General features: G+C 46.5%; 1 protein-coding gene across 1 annotated transcript; it reads right to left on the bottom strand.

The window, feature by feature from the left end:
• Nucleotides 1-5340: 5340 nt before the first annotated feature.
• LOC124707564 (uncharacterized acetyltransferase At3g50280-like) lies at nt 5341-7252 on the bottom strand. Its single transcript, XM_047239226.1, has one exon. It carries the CDS (start codon nt 7143-7145, stop codon nt 5535-5537), a length of 1611 nt encoding a protein of 536 aa, XP_047095182.1. The 5' UTR covers nt 7146-7252; the 3' UTR covers nt 5341-5534.
• Nucleotides 7253-10790: the final 3538 nt, after the last annotated feature.

The raw sequence follows: 10790 nt of genomic DNA, 5'->3' as shown, positions 1-10790 counted from the left end.
CCTTAGGGTTTGGCTGGCCAAGCTTGTGGAGTCCTTCCGGGACTCCACTTTCCATAGTGCCTTTCTTCCGGACTTTTCTTGAACCTTCTAGAACCTGCCATAAATGCACCAGATCATTTCCAAACTTGGAATATGACTTCCTATATATGAATCTTATTCTCCGGACCATTTCGGAACTCCTCGTGATGTCCGGGATCTCATCCGGGACTTCGAACAAAACTTCGAACTCCATTCCATATTCAAGTTCTACCATTTCAACATCAAACCTTAAGTGTGTCACCCTACGGTTCGCGAACTATGAGGACATGGTTGAGTACTCTCTCCGACCAATAACCAATAGCGGGATCTGGAGATCCATAATGGCTCCCACATATTCAACGATGACTTCAGTGATCGAATGAACCATTCACATACGATACCAATTCCCTTTGTCACGCGATATTTTACTTGTCCGAGGTTTGATCATCGGTATCTCTATACCTTGTTCAACCTCGTCTCATGACAAGTACTCTTTACTCGTACCGTGTTATGTGGTCTCTTATGAACCATTCATATGCTTGCAAGCTATTAGACGACATTCCACCGAGAGGGCCCAGAGTATATCTATCCGTCATCGGGATGGACAAATCCCACTGTTGATCCATATGCCTCAACTCATACTTTCCGGATACTTAATCCCACCTTTATAACCACCCATTTACGCAAGTGGCGTTTGATGTAATCAAAGTACCTTTCCGGTATAAGTGATTTATATGATCTCATGGTCATAAGGACTAGGTAACTATGTATCGAAAGCTTATAGCAAATAATTTAATGACGTGATCTTATGCTACGCTTAATTGGGTGTGTCCATTATATCATTCACATAATGACATAACCTTGTTATTAATAACATCCAATGTTCATGATCATGAAACGATGATCATCTATTAATCAACAAGCTAGTTATACAAGAGGCTTACTAGGGACTCCTTGTTGTTCACATATCACACATGTATCAATGTTTCGGTTAATACAATTATAGCATGTATGTAAACATTATCATAAACTCAAAGATATTATAATAACCATTTTATTATTGCCTCTTGGGCATATCTCCAACAGTATGGGGCGCGGGCTGAAGGCTGCAGGGAGGGGCTGGCCGGTTGAACCGGCCCAAGCTGTTTTTTTCCTTTTGTTCTTTTCTTTTCGTTTTCCCTCTTTACTTCTTTCTCCCTTTTGGCAAAGATTCCGAGCACACCTTTTTTAGAAAACTCGAAAAATGGAGAGAGCAAAAGTGAGATATGTGGAGAAATAATTGGAGACCAATGACGGATAATTTGGTGGCAAAGATATGGCAAATGAAAGGCGAAGATGAAGTGGGTGAAAGATGCCAAACGAATGGGCTTAGAGAAAGGTGATCTGAGCCAAAGAACCAAATAACGACTCCGACCCCCTCTTAATAGTGCGGGGTCCTATACTCAAGAAAACCGAAACGAGGAGACTACCTTGTCGCGCTCTTTCGAGCTCCCTCTTCGAGCGCTCTTTCGAACTCCACGAGCTCTTCCTCTCTCTTTTCACATCGTGGTCCGACACCATAAGAAGGCGAGCGAATTAACTATGTCCCGCTGGACCTTGATGACGGCGCTCATGCTTCATTCAAGCCGAAACACTTCATTTGATTGCATGCTCTAGGTCCTGGTCACCAATAGCTCAACTCATGAGCCTTGGAGGATTGTGACACCGACTTCGAGCTAAACCTTCTCTCTTGACATCAACTATCTTGAATCCAATAAATGGTTTTCAAGCAAACCCTGTGGAACATGCCTTCAAGTAAAAACTCAGTGAAAATATTAGTCCATACAAATTATCATAAATTACCAAAAACAAACATAGGGGAAAAATACCCTTACACTTTAGCAAAGAAACGCACCGATGTACAATTCCCATTGGCAAATAACTATCCCGTAAAGGATTGTATTGTTGGTAGCAGGTTTAGGTGCAGACAATCATCGGATACCCATCTCTTAGTTCCCTGCCACAAAGGAGCGACATAGAGAGTAGCACCCGTGCAATCGACGTCAGGATCTGTAATTTCCCAGTAACCATACCAATTCCTAGGATTAGCAACAACAATGCAGACATAAATGTATTAGTGATTGATCCAAAAGTTGTCGCCCACTCCACCACCAGACCGGAGAACATGGATAGTTTGATCGAGTATCCAACATCTCCATCCAAATTCTGTAACCCACTGAGTGACAGCACCATGGTGGTAATGATTTGAGCAATCGTTAGCAGCCGGAAGTCCTAATAGAAAGGCAGGCTCAGCAGCCAAGCATACTGATGTGGCCACTTAGTACATGCAATAGTTCTTGGCACCTAGATAGTAGTGTAATGGCTATGTATAAGTCAGGGGGCCACTGCCCCCCCCCCCTCTCTTGTAGAAAATTAGGGAACCAACAAATTACAAGGCTTATAGTACAAAATTTTGAGCCATTTTTTCACAGCATCGTAAATTTTTGTGGTTTGCCCCACCCACAAGTATCCTAGCAAGCTTCGGCACTAACTAGAACTGTTTGTTAAATAGATAACATTACCTGTCTTCAAAATTATCAGCAATACAGCCAAAGACTAGAGCAAGATATGCATGCACCTCCTCTTCCATGCCTTAAAAAATTATTTGAGATTTGTCTAAATTCGAATGTATCTAGACACTCTTTAATGTGTAGATACATTTAAATTTTTATAAATCTGAAATATATTTTTATGGACGGAGAGAGTACATAACTTGTACGGATAGAATAACGGCCACTTATTGTGACGCAGCTGCCAAGGGACACGAAACAGCGTGAATGTTACGATGATTATTATCACAACCAGAGCTATTCTAAGAACTCCACGAAGTTTGAATGGATAGTAGGTGATGACCCTCTTAGATAAGCGGTAAAAACCAATGTACTACCTCTGTCCAAAAATATGTATCTTAGTTTTATCTAGATATGAATGTATCTAGACACATCTTAGTTGTAGATTCAAAAAAGTTAAGTGATTTCTGTTTAGATGGAGGGAGTACTATAAAACAATGTTCGATCCTGGAGTAACCAGTGTTGTATGGGCACCGGCACGGAGTTGATGGCTCCCAGTCTTGAAGGACTTGATCAATGTATTGCCTTGTGTGAATCGATGCGGTCATGCACCCTCATGTTCATCCAAAGTGGTTTCATTTGAGCGAGGCACAAAGCTTCGTCTCCTTGTTGGTTCCATGGGATATGTCTTGATATAATTTTTCATGAAACTGGTGGAGGTAGAGAAAGTCATGGTGGATTCAATCAGAGGTTTGTAATGGAAGAGAGGCGTGTTGGTTGTGATGAAGGCTATGTGACACATGTTCTTCCTGTGTGTCTGGTGTTTAGCGTCTTGCAGCAACAAGCTTGGCAAGAGAGGCGGCATCACATGCGAACTGCATTTCCGTACCTAGTCACGGTTTACAGGATAAAAATCCAAAATCTAACCTTAATTAATTGTAGCTGGCAATAATTTTTATAACATACGAAGACTCCTATTGCCAACACAATTAACGGACATATTTTCACAAAGGCTTACTATATTCGGTGAAGAGATGCAGCTCACTAAAACCATTAATTAATAGAGTTGTTCAGGCAACAAATAAATCAGCATGAAAAGCACACGGGGCTCTCGATCTATGATGACTTTGAGTAGATAGGATGCTAGAGTGGTAAGAAGACTCATCTACAAATATTTTCTAATGATCCACCGGAAAATACAGATTGGCTCTCGGGTGCCACACACCCTTATACTTGAGAAAATAAAATAAAATAAGTTTAAAAAATTCGAATTTTTTGAAAATTAAAGATGATCAGGTATTGTACTTGAAATAAAATATTTTCTTAGAAAAATACTTTTATCTATACCTACTAATAAAGGAAGTAAGGTTTCTCCCCTTTTTTCGTCCGTTTTAAACTTGCCCCTAACGTTCAGTAGAAATTACCATCACTGCCACCGCACAGCTGAAAAACGTTTCGTTCGGGAGGTAGACACAACGTCAACATGAAACGCTTCCTCTGCGCTGGTGGGCCACTGTTTCCATTCTTTTTATGGGCTTCCTGGTGGAATTACAGAGTTAAAGAGTAATTTAATTTAATTTTAATTATGTGTTCAATTCAATAGTCCCACCTCGCTCCTTAATGCGAAATACGATCTCCAAAAGCGACGCCTCCAAGAAGGGAATAGTGCACCAGCGCCGTCGTCGCCCGATCAAAGATCTTAGGTTTTCACCCTGAAAATAGTCCCCACTCTCAAAACAATGCCTCCAACAAGGTCATTGCCAGGCACAAACAGTCAAGGCCAGACCTTGGGTTATCACCCTGAAAGGTAGGGCTCTGAACTTGACCTATGTTGCCGCCCCACTTTCATACCACTGCTGTGAATCCTGGAACACCAAGAAAATTCCTCAACATCGCCAAGACTTGGACCTTCTTTAGCTAATCCCCTAATCCCGCCTTCATGATATTCTCTGCTTCTGATTTCACCATGGACCAAAAGTCTCTTGATGTCAACACAGAAAAGAGCTTCATGTTGCTCCATTCGAAACCAAACGGTCAGAATAAAAGCATGTGTGCGCGCGACCTAATACCACCCGAACCTGTAAACTCCAGGCAAAAGATGCATTGTTCCATTTTCGCTATCGGAGCCTTCCGGAACTCATCACTCCGGCTAGATGAAGAAAGATTGGCATCCGGAACGTCTTCATCTTCGCGAAAAAATAACCCTAGGACCACCACCTTGAAAGCTGGAACGGATGGCCCCCACACCGCCGCCATGACTGGGAACCACAGTCCATATTCCTCCTCCAACCTGGCCGGTGGAGGCCGCCGGCCGTCAGGATAGCGGCTACGCACGCCCATGATGCGGAGACGGTCGGCTGCTGCCCGCTAGGATAGCCTGACCGAGCCTCATTGTCGCCGCCTTGCGACCATGTACCTTGCCACCGTCGCCCGGTCCCGCTGCCGCCCTTTCGCCCCGTCGAGTTCTGCAACACCACCGCGTCTCCCGCCATGATCTAGGTGATGTAGCCGAAGGCCACCACCACCAGACCCGTTGGCAGCCGGGCGCGGCCGCCACCGCCGACCCCGACAACGGCAGCGGCCGAGAAGAGGGTTTGGGTTGTTACCGGAGCCGCCTCGTGCGAGATGACCCGGGGCGAAGACCTGGAGAGTATGATGACCCTTTTCTGGGGCATTTTGCCGTCTCTTTGGTACGACTTGATTCCATTGTTGAAGGCACTAGCATCACTCACCGTGCACCTATCTAGTACCTTACCTGGTCACTCCCACATACTAGCCGACCAATACTTGATATTTCTTGATATCTTGCAATGATACAAATCCAGTATCTAGCGCGCAACAACATGTGTTACACGTGACATGTCCGGTGGGCGATCACAGATAACCAGCCAGCAGCCATGCCACATCTTATGCGCTGGTACCGTACTAGTACAACACAGCAGGGGCAGGGCGGCCAGATGCGTTGCATCAAGGTGCAGGTGCAGGGGACACGTACTGCATGAACTCATCGTCGCCGAGGAGGCGGGCCATGGTGTCCGGCGCGAGGCACACCTCGACGTCGACGCTGCCGTCCCCAGCCTGGCCCGGGAACGCCGACATCTTCCCATCGAACTTGTTGGCGCGCCCGCTCCTCACAGCCACGGCCCTGCCCCACCCGAAGTCGTTGCCGTCGTACATCGGGAACCGCGGCGAGCTGCCCATGGTCAGCGCCGCGCCGTCGGGGTTGCCCAGCGGGAAGCACCGCGGCGCCGCCTCCCAGTCCGCCGCCGCCTGCCGGATGGCGCCGTCCTCGTGCGCCACCACGGTCGCGTGCAGCCTCGACGCCGCCCACCGGAGGTCGTGGGCGGCCAGCTCCGCCACCGTCGCCGTCGTCGCCACGCTCTGGATGGCGTTGCCGAAGTAGACCGCCGAGATCTTCGGGCGCAGACGGTGCCGGCAGTTCACCGCCATGCGGAACGTCGTCGTCGCGTCCGCGGCCAGCTGCAGCCGCGCCCGCGTCACGGCCCTCCACATGTGCGCGCACATCGACTGGAAGGAGGAGATCTCTCCGCGGCCTCCCTGGACCTTCACCAGGTCATGCACGAGCTTTCCGTTAACCTCATCATCCTCGCTGGTTTTCCTGCAGCGGTTGGCCGCTGCCTTAAGGTCGCGGATCGCCGCGGCGCTGAAGTGGATGACTCGCTCGCGGAGGGGCGCCGCGGCGTCGAACGTCACCGCGGGGCCGTCGCGTCCGGAGAAGCGGAGCACGGCCGTGGAGCCGCCGAAGAAGTTGCGGGCGAAGTCCGGTGGCTGGACAGGTTCCCCGCGGCACAGCCCGGCCCACGTGTTGAAGAAGTGCCAGAAGGAGGTGCCGTCCACGACGGCATGGTTGGCGACGAAGCCGACAAAGACGGCGCCGTCGCCGAGCACGGTGACCTGGAACGACGTGAGCGGGCGGCGGTGGCCCTCGTAGCTCACGGTGCGGTCCATGGGGAACAGGTCTTTGGTCAGCCTGGTCGGCACGTCGGCGTCGGGGACGAGGAAGTCATGGAGCGACAGGGAGGGCGCCACCGCGTGGTAGAACTCTACAGCCGCATCGTCGCCGCACCGGATGACGATGCGGCCGTCGGGGAGCGTGGCAAGCCGGCCCGCGAGCGCCGGGAAGACGCCGAGCGCGCGGGAGAGGGACGACGCTAGCGACGCCACGAGGCGGGACATCGGCGTGCCGGTGGGCGGGAAGAAGAGCCCCTTCTGAATGTAGTGGCACGACAGCATGGGCATGTCGGACACGGACAGCTTGAGGTCTCCGACCGGCGACGCGCCTTCCGGCACTACGGTCTGCTTCGACACGACAGTGATGATCGGCGCCGGCGCCGGCACGGTCGCGCAAACCATCTGGTTTAGCACGGCCATGGGTGCAGCCTCCACCACGACGTCGGCGGAGATCGGCGGAGCCATTCTATCTGGATTGGTTGCCGTTGCGCTCTCGATCGGCGATGGCGTCACACAAGATTGTGCTGAGCATTGCTCGGCGGTCGACACGTTATATAGCCATGGAGATGGGCTTGGGTGCATGCATCTTCTCTTACACCTGTTCATGTAATCATGTTGCACATTTTCTGCGAAAGGTTTGTGGGGTGTGGCTCCCAGTCCCAGGTAGAGTATGCTCGAGTGGATGTGTCTGCTGATAACAAGTTGATCGATCTTCCTGGCCACAAAGGAGAGAAAAAGGATAATTTACCACTAGCACGATCGACCAGTGCGGTCGTTATAAAACCTGTCGCTCTTAAGATGAAAAGGTGTCGTGAAGCACGTTTCAGAGAGCGTTTGCACACGTAGGATTCTACCCAAATATCTCCGGATTAGCATAGAAAATCACAGTACGTGTTCTATCTGATCCTCAACGTAGGTAGTTCCAGATAGTGACATACGTAATCCATATTGGCACTTTGACCATCAATTGCATTGAAATATCTCTAGAATAGCCTAGAAATTACACAATACGTACGTATTTTTTCTGATCCTGAACAGGTAAGTTTAGACAGTGACATCAATTTTTGCATCCTCAAACTCACACGTTGGCCTATATCCTATGGTTTTAAATATAATTGTGGATATGGTGGCTATTCTTATTACAAGAGCAAAGGATGATGATCTGGTAGGAGGATTTATCCCTCATCTAGTGGATGGAGGGGTGTCTAACTATCTATCTTACAATACGCAGATGATCGGAACATGACTTTTAGAAAGTTGTAAACATGAAATTAATTCTTTGTATCTTTCATCAATTGTCTAGTTTCAGAAAGGCTGAGGAGGAGGAGGAGGAACTTGTATACATGCAGATTTTTGGATGTGAGTCGGGTTCCTTACCTTTTAAGTACCTTGGGGTTCCAATTCATCATAGGGTGTTAGAGAATGTGGAATGGAATCCAGATGAATCTCACTTTAAAAGAAATCTTGGATGTTTGCAAAAGGAAAACTACTCTCATACGCAGATAGGTTGGTTCTTCTTAATTTTGTTCTCAATAGTCTTCCTATATTTCTCTTATGTTTTCTGGAGATACATAAGGGGCTATGCAAACGGTTAGATTTCTACCTCTCTATGTTTTTCTGGCAATGTGATGAAACTAAGAAAAAAAAAATAGACTCATTAAATGGGATATTATTTGTCGTCATAAGGATCAAGGTGGTCATGATATAGGGGACTAGGACTAAAGAATAAGTGTTTGCTCAGTAAATGGATGTTCATACTACTTACAGAGGATGGTATTTGACAAGAGTTGTTACATAATAATTAACTCCGAAATGAAACGCTGACCAAGTTGAAGTAAAATTTACATACTCCCCATTTTGGAAGGGTTTAATGTGTATTGAGGATATTTTATTTCATGGAGGATACTTCCAAGTGGAAAATTGAAAATGTACCAGATTCTACGAGGATGTTTGGTAGGAGAAACCTCACTCATTCATCAATATCCATCATTATATAATATCATGCAACAAAGAAGTTTTGTCTCAAGATCCAGTAAACATATGTTTTAGAAGGGCTTTAATGTTCAATAAATGGGAGGCGTGGCTTCATTTATAACGGTTGATGATGGTTCAACTTTCGGAAGAGCCATAAAGATGTATTTGGAAGCTGACTACAATAGGAATATGCTTGGTGAAATCAATATATGAGGACTTAATGAACGGTCAATAGCGATTTCCTGAAAGAATCAACGGAAATTAAAGGTCTTGTTGAAGATAAAGATCTCCATGTGGTTTCTAAAAAGAGAAGTGTTGCTTAATGAAGATAACCTTGCTAAAAGAAAGTGGATGGGGTGTAACATTTATTGTTATTGTGATTGAGATGAGACCATAGAACATTTATTTTCCTAATGTATGTTTTCCCACCTTATTTTTCGCATTGTTTACTTTATTTTTAATATCACTCCACCAACCAATGTCACAAATATGTTTTGGAATTGGTTAAATGGAACATACAAGAACACTTAAGCTAGAATACACATAAGAACTTCAAATTATGTTGGTGTATTTGAAAGTATAGAAACAATACCATTTTTAACAACATTGGAGGTTAGAACTTTTTGTAGGTTATATGTATGGCTGCTTTCTTTTTATGCAACTATCTACTAGCGGTCGCACATATCTACAACATGACTGGTTGGCAGCGTACCAGTAGATTGAATGATGTTTAGTCTTAGTATGCTTATCATGTTTACATGGTTGATACTTATGTGATCATTAAGATGTAATAATTGAATGTTCAACTTGTTAATGGATAAGGATGTGTGCATTAATTGTTGCGGAGGCCTTGTATGCCCCAATTCTTAAAAAAATACCTAGTGCAAGAAATTAGATCAATGTACTCCCTTCGTTTCGATTTAGTCTATATTCTAAAAAAAATGAGATAAACCAGTGTTGCATTTATTAGTACCACTTAGATATGTGAACAACCAATTCAAACTACAGTGAAAATAACAACGTCCAATAAAAAGAGCAAAATCAGATCATTTTTAGTGTTGTTGTTGACTAAAAACTAGAATGTAGACAAATTCACAACAAATTTTACAACTAAAATATAGATTATTTGAGAATGGAAGGAGTATATTGCATACAAAGATAAAAAAAGATAAAGTGTAATCATGGAAGCTAAATTGTGTGTTAGATGCTCAAACGAGAAAGAAGTCGTGGGTTAATTCGGCAAAGAAAACATGCAGGCATTCATGGATCTAAAACATATGGAGCTGAAGTGCTATTGAGTACAGTTTACATTAGAAATTTCGATGAAACGAATGGTCAAGATAGTTGGTGGCTCCAGATATTTTTGTTCATTGAGATAGACGGGTTACAAACTTACAAACGACACATGCGATGCATCGCCGAATGCATAGCTTTGATACATACTCCAAGAGCCAATCCGAGCTTGTCCTCTAGTCTTGAAATATTTTTTCTACAGTAGCACAAAACACAATACCACGTACATACTCCAAAGCTCTGCGTGGCATGCCGGGCACACAAATCCAACACCACCGTTAACACGTGGCACGCAAGATTTCTAATTCCGCACAAGGGAACAACGGGTAGGGCCTGCCCGGTGCCTGCATCTAGACCGGAACAAGATAACCCCGGCTGAAGAACGACTGTTGCATCGCAGTACGAGCTCCAGTCGACCGCCCCTCGTGCGGCTTGTCCCCTGCCGAGGCCCACCGCACCGCCGCAAGGCGCCAAGCCATCGAATCTCGCCGGCGGTGTGGCGTCGCTGTCGCGACGAGGCCGTGCGATATTATTTGGACAGCAACGGAGCACCCCGGGGGAGGCCGCGCCGATGCGCACGGGCGGCTGAGGTTCGCCGAGCGTGGCGGAGGGGGAACAGCGGATGGCCCCCAGCGCTCCGGCGGCGTCGTGGTGCGCCGCCCGCCACAGCCTTCGGGATGGGGAATTGGGCCAAGGCATGGAGCTGCATACTGTTTTGCCGGCTCGCCGTAGCGACGGCGGAGGCAGCGCTCCCAGACAGGGCGTCGGCCACGAGCAGAACGAAATGGACAGTCCGAGCCATGCCCCCTAGCGCAAAAACACGAAAGTTGGGCAGGCGATATTGATCTGCTTGTAAGGTCTAGCGAGTAACTTATAGTATAGTTTAACCTTTGCATATTTGGCATTATCTTTTTTGGTTGATATTTGGTCTTATCTATCTATAAGTATTTAGAGCCTGTGGTTATTTTTATGACAAGCTCTAGT

This window comes from Lolium rigidum, chromosome 4, assembly GCF_022539505.1.
Source record: "Lolium rigidum isolate FL_2022 chromosome 4, APGP_CSIRO_Lrig_0.1, whole genome shotgun sequence".
Lineage (NCBI taxonomy): Eukaryota > Viridiplantae > Streptophyta > Magnoliopsida > Poales > Poaceae > Lolium > Lolium rigidum.
This window is presented reverse-complemented; position numbering and strand designations above follow the sequence as displayed.

Coding starts and splice junctions, on each gene's coding strand:
- LOC124707564 (XM_047239226.1), bottom strand. CDS start 7,145: ATGAACAGGTGTAAGAGAAGATGCATGCACCCAAGCCCATCTCCATGG.